Raw genomic sequence first — 17687 nt, 5'->3', positions numbered from 1 at the left:
TCTCCCCCCCCCCCCCTCCCACAATGAGTTGCCTTATTACTGACTGAGGTTTGTAATGGAAAGTGGTTGCTGTAAAGAAAAAGTGTGCAGCTGCTGCTCACAACCCAGAGCAGCAGCTCCGGCAAGATGGCAGCCCCCATAATCATGTAAAGAACATAGAATAAAAATCACAAAATAAATACAGATTAGGAACAAATTTGTTTTAGTAGATATTCTTATTCAGTAAAATTGTATTTTAAAGGAATTTATCACATATCTGTTTAAAATTTTTCTGCACATAAATTATGTTAGAAATTATAAACACTGAAACCTCAAGGCCTTATTCACACGAGCTTCTCTGATTTGTGTCTGCAAAAAAGACAGTTTTTCATGCATATGAATGTCTGTTGCGTCCGTCTAGTTTCCGTGTGTCGTCTGTTTTTCTCTTCTGCTAGAACTTTCTGGTTTCTTTTTTTTTCCTCTGCATTTCTTAGCAACTGATCAGTGAAAAATGAGCAGCAGACGGATGTTATCTGTGTGCTGTTTTTTTTCCACGCACTCATAGACTTCCAAGAGCGAGGATAGGACACGGTGTGAGTTTCGCAACACACACACACACACACACACTTGACTTGTATGGGTCCGTGTGCTGTCCTTTGTTAAAATGGACAGCACACGGACAAAAAATACGTTTTCATGAATAAGGCCCAAGGCTGGATTCACACGGGATGAAAATGCTGTAGATTTTCTATGCAGAAAATCTGCACCGGATTACAGTTCCAGCTATGTGGATAAGATTTGTGCAAATCCCATTCACATAGTGCTGAACATTTTCTGGACTGAGGCCCCATACACTGAACCATTCCCGTAATCACACTCTGTGATTACTGGCACCGATGGCCACATTCAGCCATCTGCATTTGCAGGCCGAGCTCCCATATAAAGGGAGCACGGTCCGTAAAAAGCAAAAAATAGGACATGACCTATCTTTTGCGGAGCCTTTTTACGGCACGGACACCTTCTCGTAAACATACGGGAAGGTGTCAGTTGGCCAAAGAAATGAATGAGTCCGTAATTACGGACTGCTACGGTCATGTGCATGGGGCCTAAAACCAGAGCTTGCAGCGGATTTCATTCTTTTCAATGTAGAAGCGGTGAATTCTGCAGCAAAATCCAGGTACCCTGCGAAAAATCCACAACATTTCTGTCCCGTGTGAATTCAGACTTATAGTGCTCTGAATCATAATGTAAGCTCTGATATTAACACTCCAAACTACTTCAGTTTCTGACACAAGAAGATACTTGCTGTCTGCCATATACAGTTAAGCTACCCGCTGTCTGATGAAATTTCACCTTCACGCTCTCCAGTGTGATATTACCACCAAAGATTTTTGCTATAGAAAAAGTAAGAATCACAACCCATGTATAGGGGAGGGTCAGAAGTTCGAAGATATCTCACAGTATATGGCAAAGTTAACATATCGGGATCAAAATGCGGTTTTGCTGTGGTTCGTGGCAAAATACACATTTTGACTGCGACCGTTACCTGGCCTATGGTGGCTACCTTTTTAGCTCTCTTCCTACAACCAATAACTTTGAGACTTCCACCCCCATCCATCGCAGATTGAATTTCATCTTCTGTATGTTTGAAACAGTTTTCTTGTGTAGAGACATATGGCTCTTTTACATGGGCAGATCCTATAATGGCATGAGCCCCATGCAGTTTCCATATTGTCGGCAGCATACATATTTACACAATCGATCTTTTTACTAGCCGCATAAAAGATTTGATCAGCCGGTTTACAAAGATGACCGGGTGCAAGCGTTTATATGAGCGCTCGTTTTCCTGACAATTGGCCCGTGTAAAGGGGTCTTTAGATAAATAATGCAATTGAGCACTGAAATCACGTAATAAATATAAAGGTAGGTATTGATATCTCCTCAGTGAACTTCTGGGCAAGCTAAGCAATGTAGTCCAGTGATGATATACTTGATAAAGTGATCTGCATGCAGGGGGATTAGACTCCTCCATTTACACAAGAATGTGCTCATAACAGCCAATCACAGTGCAGCTTTAGTTTTTCAAGCGCATTATAATAAATGAAAGTTGCACTGTGATTGGTTGCTATGCGCACCAAAGTCAGTTTTTCTATTAGACAGTTTTCATGAATCTTCCCCAATATGTATAGACATGCATCTCCGATATGACACATGCCCAGAATTGTATGTGAGGAAAACAATGGAATTTATGAATGCCTTAATGCCTGTTATCTGGCGTTTAAAACTTGCAAATTATGGCACACACCATATTTGCGCAATAATTTGGTACTGTTTTTCCGTTTTACGCTACTCCTGACACTTTTACGTGGGAGGAGTTTACCAGAAGGGGCAGTGTGTTCAGCAACTTCACAAATTTTCTATCATTTATGCCAGAAAGTGGCGTGCAGCGTTTAATAAATTTGTTGTATCTTACACCAGCGGGCTTCAGTCTAAGGGCTTATTCACACGACCACGCCCCCTCATGACATGAAGGGAGACTGCAATGGTGCAGACCATTGATTGGCCAGCACAGCCACACCCCCAAAAATCGGGGCGGGATTCCAGCAAAGACGTGATGCCAGTTTATTCGCTGAAGATAACAGTGAGCTCATGAGGAGGAGGGTACTCTGTCTTTAAAAGACAGAGCATTTTGCCACTGACAGTGGCTAGCAACTATGTCCACGTTTGATCATAGAATCAGTGCATTGTCTACACAGACCTCTGGAATGCCAGAAGGTATAATCTATTAACTCTGTGAGCCCCTGATGAATTACTGCAGAGTTACTTATGAGTAAGGAAACACGTAGGGCTAGATAACTACAGATAGGCAGGATTAGTGTGTTGCTAAGCACGAGATCCTCACAGTGGAATCCACAGCAGCAGCAGCTGAAGCTGTATCAGCTCCTGGCACACACTGGGCTTGATAAATCAGCTGATCTGCTAATAAGAGAGCTGCACAGACATCTCTATAGCAGCAGTAGCTGAAATACAAGAGATTCATATAGAGGAACTCCTAGAGCAGCTGCTCATGTTGCTTCAGTTCCTGGCACACACCTTGTGACAAGGAGGGTACCGGTCCCAACTTGGAACAAAAATATTTAAACATAATATTTTTTGAAAAAATATATAAATATAAAAATAAATAAAAACCAGGAAAATTCTAAAATAAAATATAAATACTAGAGTGTGATGGTATTAACCATTTAAATCTCATCCTTGTCCTATCTGAACTTATTACATACGTCAATATAAAGTGCGCAAGCGCTAGTGAACGAACTTTATGGATACAATTGTATCACTATCTTAAATTGCTAAAACGTGAAATAAATCTCACATTAAAGGTTAGGCTCTAACCAAAAAAATTCCCATTGGTATTCATCCAGTGAAACACACACCATATTTGCGCAATAATTTGGTACTGTTTTCCGTTTTACGCTACTCCTGACACTTTTACGTGTGAGGAGTTTACCAGAAGGGGCAGTGTGTTCAGCAACTTCACAAATTTTCTATAATTTATGTCAGAAAGTGCCGTGCAGCATTTAATAAATTTGTTGTATCTTACACCAGCGGGCTTCAGTCTAAGGGCTTATTCACACGAACGTTGAATACGTTTGTGTGACGGCCATTAAAACAACGGCCTTCACACAGACGCATGTATTTCAAAGAGGCCATTCGCACAGCCGGTTTTTCAACGGACCATGTGAAGGGTCAGTTGAAAAATAGACTCAAGTCTATGGGGATCTGTGAAAACGGGTCCCACACGGGTGAAAAATGGCCGTTTTTCATGTCCGGGTTTCCCCAAGTTCTTGTGAATAAGCCCTAAGGCTGCCTATAAAACGTAAATCTGCCCCAATGATGTCACTGAGTTTAAGGTCTTGTGTCTTTCCTGTTTACTAATGGAAAATGAGTTCTACCTTGTCTTCTGTATGCTGTGATCGAAATGAAATGTATAAAGTTGTGTACTTACGCACAACCCGTGGTAGTGATTATGGAGAATAAATTAGAACTGAGTGATTACCACTGTCTAACACCGCAATGGAGCCGTCCTCTAACACCGCTAATGCCACTGGGTAAGACAGGCCACTGGCAACAACATACTTTATGGCATTAAATCCTTCTGTTCTCTGAAGGCAAAGAACACATCTATTATTGAGATCTGCTAATAAAATATTACCTGACTGATCAAATGCCACCCCAGAGGTATGTACAGCTAAAGGCAGAAGCAAGCTCAAGCTGAAACTATCAATTTGCCTTATGAGTTTCATCTCACTACTAAAAAGTTTCATGCAGGTACTGGAGGAGTTTTTGCTGTTCTTTGTGAGGTGCTCTACCACAATAAGATCTCCACTTGTCTGGCACACAGCAATTTCTCTGGGATTACTCAAATGAGAACAAATTTCTAAGCACTTTTGGATGTTTCCATTGTCAAAGTCTATAGCTAAGAGAACAAGATTTCCAGTGTCCGGATCAGAAACTATGACTTCATTCTTCAAGTTGATGTCCAGGCCCCAGGGCAATCTGAATGGCTGTTTTATTGCCAACTTGCACATCCCAGAATGACTGAACACCTTAAGGGAACGATCCCCTGTATCTGTCACAAGTAGGAAACCATCAAATGTTATCGCCACATCAGCTGGGTAAATAATGGCATTGCCAGAATCCGCTTTTGCCCCAGTTTGTTGCAAGCACTTCCCATTCACTGTAAATCTGGCAATTCTTTTCTTGCCATCATGTAACACGACCAAGCTCCTGGTTTTGGTACAGAAAGCAATGCCACTTGGGTTAAAAAGTACACCCCAACCACCAAATGATAGGCTAAGGTTAAAACTTGCAGATTTAAGTTTTGTCACTTGACTTCTTGCACAGTCTGCAGAAGAAACTTCAGGTTGATCTGGAACCACGCGCCCTAAGATCTCCAAAAGATGTAGGATAGGAAGACACACACTAATTTCCTGTCTTCGGCAACCTCTGCGGCAGAATGGGCACTCTAGCCGTTGATTTCCGGGGAGACAAAGAGATGAAACACAGTCTTGACACATAATATGGCCACAGGGAAGGTTTTTGGGCCTATGTCTCTGCTGCTGGCTGTATTTCTCAAAACAGACCTTGCATTCAAGTAAATTCATTTCAGTTTCCTCCATGAAATCCTTCATAGTCCTGATCTCTCTTTGTGCTGGAGATGACATTGCATATAGCTGTAATCCTTAGCAATAATGCTAAAGCTGATCAAGCTGGAATATATCACATGAGCAAGCCGCATGAAAGAGAAGGCAGTGCTATATAAAGCTATGTGCGCAAGTGCACGTAGTATCTTGATAGATTACGCCATCTATTGGGCTGAAAGTGAAAATTCATGGGATTTCTTTATCACGTCAACAGAGCTTCAAAGGCAATTTTCAATTTGGAGCGGGTACATTACAAATGTCAAAATAATGACAATTGATATTGTTAGGAAAGGCTGCCGGAATATGACCGTATTTTTAATTCATGTAGGATCTGTATATTTTATATATAAATTTGCCTTTAACCCCTTAAAGAGGCTCATTCACCACATTATAAGTGCCCTATCTCCTACATAAGGAGATCAGCGCTGTAATGTAGGTGACAGCAGTGCTTTTTTTTTTTTTTAAAACGATCTATTTTCACAAAGTTAGGAGCGATTTAAGTTTATGCTAATGAGCTTTCTTAATGCCCAAGTGGGCGTACTTTTACTTTCGACCAAGTGGGCGTTGTACAGAGGAGTGCATGACGCTGACCAATCAGCATCATATACTCCTCTCCATTCATTTACACTGCACTAGCGATATAGATATATCACTATGTGCAGCCTCATACACAAGCCCTAACATTACTACAGTGTCCTGATAATGAATATACATGACCATCCAGCCTGGACGTCATGTGTACTCAGAATCCTGACACTTCTGACTCTTTTTTTTGTGAGATTCCGGCAAGTGAAACCAAATCTTGTTTAGCTCCGTGATCTCGTATCCGTTGCTGGAATCTCACAAAAAAGAGTCAGAAGTGTCAGGATTCTGAGTACACATGACGTCCAGGCTTGGTCGAAAGTAAAAGTACGCCCACTTGGGCATTAAGAAAGCTCATTAGCATAAACCAAAATCGCTCCTAACTTTGTGAAAAAACATCGTTTTTTTAAATAAAAAGCATTGTCGTCACCTACATTACAGCGCCCATCTCCTTATGTAGGAGACAGGGCACTTATAATGTGGTTACAGAGTCTCTTTAATGACCAGCCTATTTTAGACCTTAATGACCAAGCCATTTTTTAAGTTTTTCCATCGTCGCATTCCAAGAGCTATAACCTTTTTATTTTTGCGTCGACATAGCTGTATAAGGTCTTGTTTTTTGCGGGACATGTTGTATTTTTTAATAGCACCATTTTGGGGGACATATTATTTATCGATTAACTTTTATTAACTTTTATTTGGGGGGAAATAGAAAAAAACCTGAAATTTTGCCACGCTTTTTCGCGTCTTAAATCTACGCCGTTTACCGTGTGATATAAATAACACACTAACTTTATTCAGCGGGTTGTTACGATTGCAACGATACCAAATTTGTATAGTTTTTGTATGTTTTACTACTTTTACACAGTAAAAATACTTTTTTTGCAAAATTATTTGTTTTTGTGTCTCCATATTTGAAGATTAGTAACGTTTTTATTTTTTCGCCGATGCGGTTGTATGAGGGCTTTTTTTTTTGCGGGAAGACGTGTAGTTTTTATTGGTACCATTTTGTAGCAGATGTGACTTTTTGATCACTTTTTATCACATTTTTTTTAAAGTCAGGATTCACACAAAACAGCAATTTTTGCATAGTTTTTTATTACATTTTTTACGGCGTTCACCGTGCGGGTTAAATAATGTAATAGATTTATAGTCGGGGTCGTTACGGACGCGGCGATACCAAATATGTGTAACTTTTTTGTTTTGTTTTTTTAAATTAACTTTATTAAACTTTTGCATTTTGTAAGGGGAAAAGCTGGGTTTTTCATTTTTTTTCACATTTTTTTTAAAATTAACTTTATTAAACTTTTTTTTCACTTTTTTACTAGTCCCACTAGGGGACTATAATATGCGATTCTGCGATCGCATTTATAATACACTGCAATACTTCTGTATTGCAGTGTATTACTGCCTGTCCGTTTAACACTGACAGGCATCTGCTAGATCATGCCTCTGGCATGATCTAGCAGGCATTCGCTCCAGGCAGACCTGGGGGCCTTTATTAGGCCCCCGGCTGCCATTGGAGACACAGACACTCGGCGATCGTATCGCCGGGTGTCGGTGGGATGAGAGGGAGCTCCCTCCCTCTCTCCAAAACCACTCAGATGCGATGCTCGCTACTGAGAGCAGGGAGATTTGACAGCTCCCTGCTCTGTTTACTTATTCCGATGCCGCGACGTAAAAAGTCTATGGCATCGGAATAAGGCCCGTTAGTGACCGACGTAAAAACACGATGGGCCGGTCACTAACGGGTTAATCATCAACGAGGCTCAGTCTTCCCAGACGAGATTATTTGTGAGTCCTGAATCGCTACAAACCCACACTTTTGTTTTCTTGCACGTTGTGGCTTCCTTGAGCACTGATGATCCATATATCATAACTTAGGGATGTTATATGCAAAGACACTATATGGGCAAAAGTATTGCGACACCTACACATTACACCTACATGAGCTTTTATGACATCCTATTCTAAATCCAAACACAATAATATGGAGTTGGTCCCCCGTTTGCAGCTATAACAGCTTCCACTCTTTTAGGAAGAGTTTCTACAAGATTTTGGAGTATGTCTTGTGGGAATTTTTGCCCATTTATCAAGACGAGCATTTGTGAGGTCAGACACCGAGGGCCTGGCTGGCAATATCCATTGTAGTTCATCCCAAAGGCATTCAATGTAGTTGAGGTCAGGGCTCTGTGCAGGCAGTCGAGTTCTTCCCTAACCAGGTCTTTATGAATTTTGCTTTGTGCACTGGGGCCCAGTCATGCTGGAACAGAAAAGGGCTTTCCCCAAACCGCTCCCACAAAGTTGGAAGCATACAATTGTCAAAAATGTCTTGGTATGCTAAAGCGTTAATATTTCCTTTCACTGGAACTAAGGGGCCTAGGCCAAACCCTGAAAAATAACCCCACAGAATTATCCCTCCTCCACCAAACTTTACAGTTGGTACAATGCAGTCAGACAGATAACGTTCCCCTGGCATTCCCTAAACCCAGACTCGTCCATCAGACTGCTGGATAGAGAAGCGTGATTCATCACTCCACAGAACGTTTCCACTGCTCTAGAGTCCAGTGGTGGCTGCTTTACACCACTCCATGCGACTCTCACAGTTTTTGTGCTGATAATGCCAGAGGGGGTTTGGAACTCTGCGGTTTAGTATATCCATTTTGGACATATTCGGGAAACAACTTCGAGCAGTAAAATGGACTTGTTATAATCGGCGACACTGCTTCTTGAAGATCTGGCTCCTGTAAACATCTGTATTACGGACGCAACTCCCGGACCTCTCGCGGTTCATCAGATCAGTTAGAGTACCATAGAAGCTTATGGTGCTCTTACGCCGGTTCTGATGAACAGCGTGAGGTTTGTTTGTTGTGTCTGAAGAATGAGCGCAAAGAAACAACCATAATAGGATCGTCTGAAAGGCGGCCTTATACTTCCTCTCTGTGTAGGTTCCACTCCTAATTTTGGCTTCCGAATACCAATGCACAATACTGACCTAAATACTGTTGTCTGAATGAGGCCTTAGATTAATTCAGATTTTTTGAAACAAATAAGATTGTAAGTATCATACAATTATTCTTATAATTCTCCTGGATTTAAATGGTTGGATTTAATCGCCCGCAGATACATATTTGTCTATGTCCATTGTAGAGCATAGCCTTCTAAAAACAGGGCATGTCAACACGAACAGTATATTAGATAGGCAAGACTGTCTGTCTGCAAGGTGCTGTATTCTATGCCTGCATGTAAGGCGCGGTTCATCACTGCTGCTAGAGAGATCCGTTCTCCCTTATGATTTATTTTTTATTTTTTTCCCACAGAAAACTGAACCATATCTCAAAAGAAGGAAAACGGGGAAAACATTCCTAAATTAACTGGATATACTCTCTGCTTCTTGTCACATTGGAAAGCAACTCTATGTAAAACTTACATAAAATAAATAATAAATATACTGTAGTATAAATGATAGGTAAAATTGAGGAAATAGAATTTATTGATCTTAACATTACAAGATGGGTAATTTTCGCTAATTCGATTTTCCAAAGAGGTAGTGGCAAGAAGATGAGAAACATTTAAAGACTAGGTAGGAATTGATGACTTGGACACCAAATTAGCAGGCCTGTGCTCCAGAAATAAGAATGACAAGAAAACCCATAGGGCCGTGGCGATTCAAGACTGCAATTTTGGTGTGACGAGGTAAATGTTTTCAAAGAAAAAATCGAGTCCCCATTGTTTATGCCTGTCAGTAAGTCCATCAATCTTCTTCAATAGCCTAAAAGTACACGAAGGACCTGAAGAGAGAGATAAAAAATAAATGTCTATGCTGGAGTATCATCCGGCTTTTTTTTTTTTGTGTGAGGATGTTTCGCTCTCTTCCATTTAATTCTGCGGAGTGTGACTGAGCATGCATGGTCAGCTCTAGTCAGAGATTGGGATTTAAGAGGATATCAGGGTTTCCAATTGTTATATTGCATAGCTAACTTGGCTTGGTTAAACATTATGCCCATGGAGGGTGGCTGTAGTGGCTCCAGTGCCCATAAGATGTCGCATCCGTGGGATGTTAAGTCATTATGGGCAAAACCTCACCAGGGCCAGAAATCGGCTGTTGATGGGACATCATTATGAACCACAGAAAAAGTGGTTGGAGTAAGTGTATTGCAAAATATTATTGTTTTATTTTTCTAGTTGAGGGGGCTTTAAGGAGCATTCTAATTAACAGGAAAATACTTTAAAGTGCTACGTATTGTTATAAATATTCACTTTACTAAATTCTCATATGCAATTACTTACCAAGCAAATTTTCTATGTCAGATTCAGACACATAAAATGGTGGGCCTATGAAAAAAAGAGGAAACAGTTAGGCTTGCCATCCTAGTCTCCCACTGTATAGTATTGGTAGGGACCATATATCACTGGGACATCTTACAAGCAAAGCTCATGGCACAGTCCATTGGGGGAAGTTGCTTGTTTTTCCTACAGGTTATGCAAATTATTAGATGTACTCATTTTAAGTGAGTCTAAAAGGGTAGAAGTTACTGGCACATCTGGAAGTTGGAGGATTATGGGGCCTTTTCAAAGGTATAGAAGCCTCTACAGGCGTGTATTCAGTGGCGGATTATCATTAGAGCGGTTCGGGCGGCACATGATCGCACGGGCCCCCTCATTCCCGGTGGTGCCGCTAGCACCGGAGGGGGCCCTGGTGCTAGCGGCAGCCACATTCATTTGTATCTGAGTCCTCAGGACTTCGGTACAAATGAATACTATATTTAAACAAAAAAGAAAAGACTGAGAATAGAAGCCATATATGTAAAAAATTATGACAATTTTTATTAATCACATAAATTGGACAGACATAGTTTAAAAAGGTGCAAAAATGGACAAGAAGACTCTATAGTATTCCAGTGTAAACATGAGAGGCAGACTTCCTATATATTTATGGAAATATATACTGAATCCTAAGAGTAGGAATATAAGGGATGGGTGGTAGGAAACTCGGTGATCACTGGATCCTCATACAATATTGATTAAGTGTAGACATAATAGTCAAGTGGTTTTCAAGAAGTTATATAAGGGAGACAGTCACAGAGGGTTTTTCCAAAAACCTTACCCATATTGGTGCTCATGGAAATCTGTATGTCATGCAAAGGACCCCAACGCGCGTTTTGTGGTGTGTGCTTCCTCAGGGGGTGCATAGTGTCTAAATAAGGTAAGGTTTTTGGAAAACCCCTCTGTGACGAACTGTCTCCCTTATATAACTTCTTGAAAACCCACTTGACTATTATGTCTACACTTTTTTTTTTAAAATCAAACAAGTTTTTATTGAGAATACAGCATACGTTATACATCTCATGTAAACCAGAAAAAAACTAAAACTAATACATTTTCGGTTTTGTACAGAATATTCAGTTACATTTAAAGTAACTCCCCATCCCTTCCCCTCCAACCGAACTCCCCTCTCCCCGCAGTACCTCCTCCTTTCCCTGGCTCGTCCAACCAGTCTAACTCTCCCATCATACTGATATAGCAAAAAGAAAACCAGCCAACAAAAAAGAAATATGTAAAATCCGCTGGCCAAATCACCTCAAGATGTCTCCTACCGCCCTGCAGTGCCATAGTTGTGTATCCATTTTCCCCATTGTTTATCATGTTTGTGTATTGCCCCGCGTTTCAAATTTATCCGATGTTCCAACGATACCGTGTGATTAACATATCCTACCAGTTCAGACACCTCCGGGGGATCCGCTTGCAGCCAATATTTTGCTATCATTTTCCTTGCGTGGTACAAAACCTTTTTAATAGACAGTAATTCAGCCCCATCTCCTCCCTCCTCCCCCATACAACCCAATAAAAAGATCTTAGGGTCTAACGGGAAATCCCTCCCATATACTCTCGTTACCATGCCTCTAACCTCCTTCCAATATTCATTTAGCATCGGACAGCTCCAGAACATATGCTTTAAGTCTGCCCCATCAAACGAACACCTGGGACACTCCTTCGTTGGTCTGAGCCGCATTTGCCATAACACCTTAGGCGTCCTATACACCCTATGTAAGAGAAAAAGTTGCGACCTCCAGTGCGCTACACTAATGGAGAGTATTTTGGACGATTCAAGTATCTCCTCCCACTCGTCATCTGTTATAGTCCCCCACATCCTCTTCCCATTTGCGTCTGATCTCCGCCAGCGGATCTCCAAGGAATTTGGAAAGTAACGTACTATATAGCACAGAGATAATCCCTTTTGTGTCCTTTGCCCCCAATACCTGTTCCACCACTCCCATAGTGGAGCAGCTCAAGTCCACTGACCTACCCTGGGCCTGTGCTGCATGACGTAATTGGAGGTATTGGGAGAACATCTGATGTGGGAGTCCAAACTCCTCCTGCAATTGTGAGAACAGTTTGAGACTTCCTCCCTCATATAACTGGTTTACGTATCTGACCCCTGCTTGTTCCCATTCATGAAAACCGTCTAAGATATTGAATTCCCATAGGTATGGATTGTCCCATAGAGGCATATAGTTTGAGCACCCTGTAACGCCCAATATTTTCTTACATTCCCACCAGACCCTATGTATCAATAGCAAAGTCGGTTTCCCTCTCGCCTCCCTCCGCAATTTATGAGACTCCACGGCCTCCAGTATATCCGTGCGCTGACTCAAATAAAACAGCAGTTTCCCACTAGAGTCCCACTCTTCCAACCTTTAAAGTGTTGCAATTGGGCTGCTAGATAATATATCCACGCATTTGGGATAGCTAAACCTCCCTGGTCCGTTGGTAATTGTAATTTTTCCAATTTGATCCGGGGGATCCCCCTTTTCCACACTAAGTCCCTAAACAAATTATGTATTCTCCTGAACCAGTACTTCGGCAACCACACCGGGGCATTATGCACAACATAAAGAACCTGAGGCATCAGAATCATTTTAATAAGGTTTGCTCGACCTAGCGCTGAAAGTAAATAATACAGGAAAAAGGACCACCGGCGCTGCTATAAGGGATGTCAAGGCAAGAGATGATAAATAATTGTTTATTGGAAGAGAAGGGGCTACGCGTTTCGACGCCGGACCGGCGTCTTCATCAGGCCAATCATTCTCTTCCAATAAACAATTATTTATCATCTCTTGCCTTGACATCCCTTATAGCAGCGCCGGTGGTCCTTTTTCCTGTATTATTTACTCACTTTGACAGCAAAACCGTTTTGCATGTGTACGGACCTGGCAGCAGCTTCTGGCTTTTGTGATACTTAACGGTATCCACTACCTAAGGTGAGCAATTTTCTTGCACTAGATTGCTCATTGTACTCCCTCGCTTTATTGCACTATGTGGCGCCGTGTCTCCTTTTTTCTTCTCCCTTAGCGCTGAAAGTGGTAGCCCAAGCCATATTTTGGTCTTATCTTTTAGTTTGTCCAATAATGGTTTCACATTCAGCGCGATAAAATCCTGCACCCTCGCCGAGACCGTAATCCCCAGATATTTAAACTCCTTGACACAAGGTACATCAATTCCCCCCACCACCAATGGCGTATCTAATGGCGTAAGTGGCAACAGTGCCGACTTGTTCCAATTAATTTGCAGCCCCGAAAATCTACCAATCCGTTCCAATACAGTCATTATCACCGGCAGTGATCGGTCTATCTCTCCCAGGAACAGTAAAATATCATCTGCATATAGTGCTATGCGCTCCTCCAAATCCCCACAGCGAAGCCCTTCTATACCCGGATGCTGCCTACTACATTTGCCAGGGGTTCGATCGCCAAAGCGAATAGTAGCGGGGAAAGTGGACATCCCTGACGCGTCCCCCTCCCCAGCCCAAAAGAGTCCGACATCCTTCCATTGGCTCTGATTGTAGCTACCGGTTCCTTATACAGCAATTTTACCCATAAAATTCCTCCCAAAACCGAACCGCTCCAAAACAGCCCACAAGTACCCCCACTCCACGCTGTCAAACGCCTTAGCGGCGTCTAAAGACAGCACTGCTCTACACCGTGCATCTTCAGCATCTGTCTGCAAATTCAGAATAATCTTCGTAGATTAACCGCTGTAGATCTTGATGGCATGAATCCCGACTGATCCGGGCCCACTACTTTATATTATGTCTACACTTAATCAATATTGTATGAGGATCCAGTGATCAGAGTTTCTGTTTAAACTGGAATACTATAGAGTCTTCTTGTCCATTTTTGTACCTTTTTAAACTAGGTCTGTCCAATTTATGTGATTAATAAAAATTGACAATTTTTTACATATATGGCTTCTATGCTCCGTCTTTTCTTTTTTGTTTAAATACATATTTAGGAGTTGCCTCTGCTTTAATTAAGGGAGAATGCTTTTGTCTATAGCATCATCTAGCCCATTATTTGAATTGCATTAGGAGTTTATGCAAATGAAATGAATACTATAGGCTGCAGCCGGTCACGGTCGGCTTGCAGCTTATAAGGCGCTAGGAAGACTCCCTGCACAGGCCGGCGTGATGAGGTACTGCATCAAGCCAGTCTGCGCATGCATCTAGTCCGGAGGATTCACATGCGTCCAGCTGGAGCGGCCGCCACAGGGTAAGGTAAATAAACTGTATATATTTTTTTTTTAGGTGGGGACTATCGCTGTGTATATATTCAAGGAGGGGGGGGGGGAGTGCTCTGTGACACTATATACAAGGGGGGGGGGGAGTGCTGTGTCGCACTATATACAAAGGAAGGAGCGCTGTGTGCACTATATACAAGGGAGAGCGCTGTGTGGCACTATATGCAAGGGGGCGGGGGCCTGTGTAGCGCTATCCACAGGGGTATGTGTGTGGCGCTCTTTATAGGGGGGGGCTTTTTGGCGCTAGTTACAAGAGGGGGAGGGCTGTGTGGCGCTCTACGGGGGTGCTGTATTGCACTACCTATAGGGGGATGTGTAACGCTCTCTACGGGGAGATGTGATATCTACAGGGGGCTGTGTGTGGCACTATGTACAGGGGGCTGTGTGTATGTGGTGTTTTACAGTGTGTGGTATTATTATATTCAGGCGTACAGTGTTTGGTGCTATTATATTTAGGGGTACAGTATGTGGCACCATGATAACTTTATTTTCGTTTATAGGTGTGGAAATGTTGGAAAAGTGAGGAGCCGAAGACATCTGAGTGGCAAATTCTGCAGAAATTAGTCATGGCCGGGAGAAGTCATCATGAGCTGTGGACCGGATGGAGAAGAAAAGAGGAAAAAAACGACTAGAATCTGAGATGTCGTCACCTGTGAGTCACTAGATTTATAGAGAATCTGTCACCTCTCCTGACATGTTTATTATAGTAAATCCTTGTATTTCACAAAAAGTCTTTCTGCAGTCCAGGACTTAAAGGCAATTCCCCTTGTCAGGAGGATGTGTCCCAGCACAGTGTGATACGGTCAGTATGTAGGGACATAGCCCTATGACAAGGGGAATCGTAACACCCATTTGTTAATGCTTGCCCAAAAAGGTAGTGTTAAAAACAGCCCAGGGTCCATGGTCTACTTAATCCGTCACTGCTTGTATTTGTTAGGGTACCTCATGGATTGCCTAACATCAGGAGTATTCTGCTGACAGATGCCCTTTAAAGGCCCAAATGTGAGGCTTGAAATGTTTAAATTGTAGCATGTTGGTGAGCAAATAAACTTCTAATTTTGACACTATTGAGTGCATGCTGTTGCTAGTGTGCTTGGCTATTTTGTTAACTCTCAAAAGAAGTGAATAGGATATGTCATAAATGTCCGAGATAAGAATACCCCTTTAGATGTCATCAAAATGAAGAGATGACAAGCCAGATGCACAAGCACTTTTTTAAATAGAAGCTGGTCTGATGATCCACTGATCGCCACAGGTCTGACTTCTCTAACGCCTGGCGATCAGTGGTTTATGCTGGGCAAAGCTGTGGCCAGCCATACATTTCCACTACAGGGACCACTGATCTCCATTCTGACTCCTAGATGGCGACCCTGAGCAGGGGACCCCCTTTCTGACATCCATATGCCTTTATAGGGCATACAGACAGAAGTTGTGGGACAATCCCTTTAAATCAATATATGATGAAACAGCAATCCCAAGGCTTGCATGTCTAATAACAACAGATATAAGCTAATGTAACTGCATGAAATGCATTATATTACATAGTTAACAATAAATCATAATCAGTTGTGTTACACGATGACCAGGTTTAATGTATCCATGTGCATTAGTGTTATTACACAGATGAAGTTATATGTGAGCATATTAGGAAACCAACTTAAAGCATTAAAAGAAACTTGTTAGCACGGTGTCATAATGGGTGACACTGCTCCTTGAAGCTCTGCCCACTGTATTAACACCTGTATTAACCTTGTATGAATGTTTTCTTGCTCTGTACTATGATGTGGAATTTGATGGCACTATTAAAATAAAATTAAAAGGTACGAAATAAAGCATAAGAGACATACTGTATTTTACATCCGCTCTCACCTTTATGCAACTTAGGATCATATTCAACTGTTAGAAGCAGGTAAAGACAGTCCTTAGCCATTAGTGACAAAACGACATTGGAATAACTGTGGAAAAAAGATTAATGCAAGTATGTCAACACATGACGAGACAGAAGTTTGCTCTGTACAATACTCGATTAAAACAAGTCAAAGCGGCGGAAAAATAACATATTGACCCCTTACGACACTTTGTGTACATTCACGTCATTGTCGGTAAGGGGGGGGGGGATATGGAGCGGCTGACAGGCTGAGCCCACTCCATTTGCCACAGGTGTCAGCTATGTATTAAAGCTGGCCCCCATCTCTAATGTCCAGGATCGCAGATAACTTCGCTCCTGGCTGCTAAACCACTTCAATGCCACTGTCGATAGCAACGGCTGCATCTCAGCCATTAGACAGAGGAGGTGCCCCTCTGTCAGTCCATCAGCCCAGTCGATGGTTGTCTTGGCAGCCTGGGAGCCTAATTAAGGACCCCAGATGTGCCATCTTTATGCTCCCATTAAGCTGTTGAAAATCACAATATACTGCAATCGCTTGTTCAAGTCCCCCTGACTAAAAATAAAACATAAAAAACTAGTTCAATAATTTTTTTTTGTAATATACAAAGTAAAAAAATACAGTTTTCCAATTTCCCCCCTAAAGCAATATAAAAACTAAAAATAAATAAATATTATTATTGCTGCGTTCGTAAAAGTCTGAACTATTTTTACTTATTTAACCCGCAGCGTAAACACTGTAAAAATTAAAAACAAATGGTGTCAATAAAAACTGCCGCTTGCAAAACAAGCCCTCTCACATCTCCATCAACGGAAAAATAAAAAAGTTGTGGCTCTCAAAAATATGGCAACACAAAACAATTTTTTTAAAATAGTTTTTTCTTTGTAAAAGTAGTAAATCTTTTCAAAAAAATAACTATATTTATCCTAAACTGTTATTTTCTGACTGTATATTTGGGGCAGACATATTGCCTAAGCTGTAGCAACAGCAATTCAAGAGATTTGCTTTACAGCAGGCACCTAGACATACAAACGATGGACTTCTATGGGAGAGTGTTGCGATCATGCCCTGCGACATGTGCAGAGGTAACTGTGCAGGAAGGTTGAAGGGGAGGTAGATGTGTCAATCATCTATTGTTAATCGTGTGATCTTGTGTTATCTGCCTACAGCTTTATAAGAAAAATGTCACATGGAAAATGTAAGAAACAAAAAACACACAAGCACCATTGTATTCATGGGGAGCGTGTTCCCCCTGCCCTCCAAATTGTTTGAGAAGGAAGAAAGTGGGAGCACTTGTATGCCGGACTTATAGGTATTCTTTGCAAAGGGTTATTAGACAAACGGCACAATTTTTTGTGCCATTTTGTCCTAGTAACCCCATGGACCTGGTGCTGCCGGTAACAAAATGCATACAAGATAAACAAAGAAAAACTTTTTAGATGTAGTTCTTCCTTATTTT

The 17687-nt window shown here is 41.6% G+C and overlaps 2 protein-coding genes across 4 annotated transcripts in view; both read right to left on the bottom strand.

Moving 5' to 3' along the window:
- Positions 1–252: 252 nt before the first annotated feature.
- NHLRC1 (NHL repeat containing E3 ubiquitin protein ligase 1) lies at positions 253–5277 on the bottom strand. Its single transcript, XM_075828404.1, has one exon. The coding sequence runs from the start codon at positions 5202–5204 to the stop codon at positions 4005–4007; it is 1200 nt and encodes a 399-aa protein (XP_075684519.1). The 5' UTR covers positions 5205–5277; the 3' UTR covers positions 253–4004.
- A 3963-nt stretch (positions 5278–9240) lies between these two features.
- Positions 9241–17687, bottom strand: part of TPMT (thiopurine S-methyltransferase) — a 31265-nt gene continuing 22818 nt past the window's right edge. For all 3 annotated transcript variants that reach the window (XM_075826594.1, XM_075826592.1, XM_075826593.1), the window contains 3 exons: positions 16212–16297; positions 10056–10100; positions 9241–9556 (listed from right to left, as the gene is read on the bottom strand). In XM_075826594.1, the coding sequence (XP_075682709.1) occupies positions 9435–9556; positions 10056–10100; positions 16212–16297 (253 nt within the window). In that variant the 3' untranslated portion in view covers positions 9241–9434. The remainder of the gene's footprint in view (positions 9557–10055; positions 10101–16211; positions 16298–17687) is intronic.

The sequence above is a fragment of the Rhinoderma darwinii genome, chromosome 5 (genome assembly GCF_050947455.1).
Source record: "Rhinoderma darwinii isolate aRhiDar2 chromosome 5, aRhiDar2.hap1, whole genome shotgun sequence".
Lineage (NCBI taxonomy): Eukaryota > Metazoa > Chordata > Amphibia > Anura > Rhinodermatidae > Rhinoderma > Rhinoderma darwinii.
This window is presented reverse-complemented; position numbering and strand designations above follow the sequence as displayed.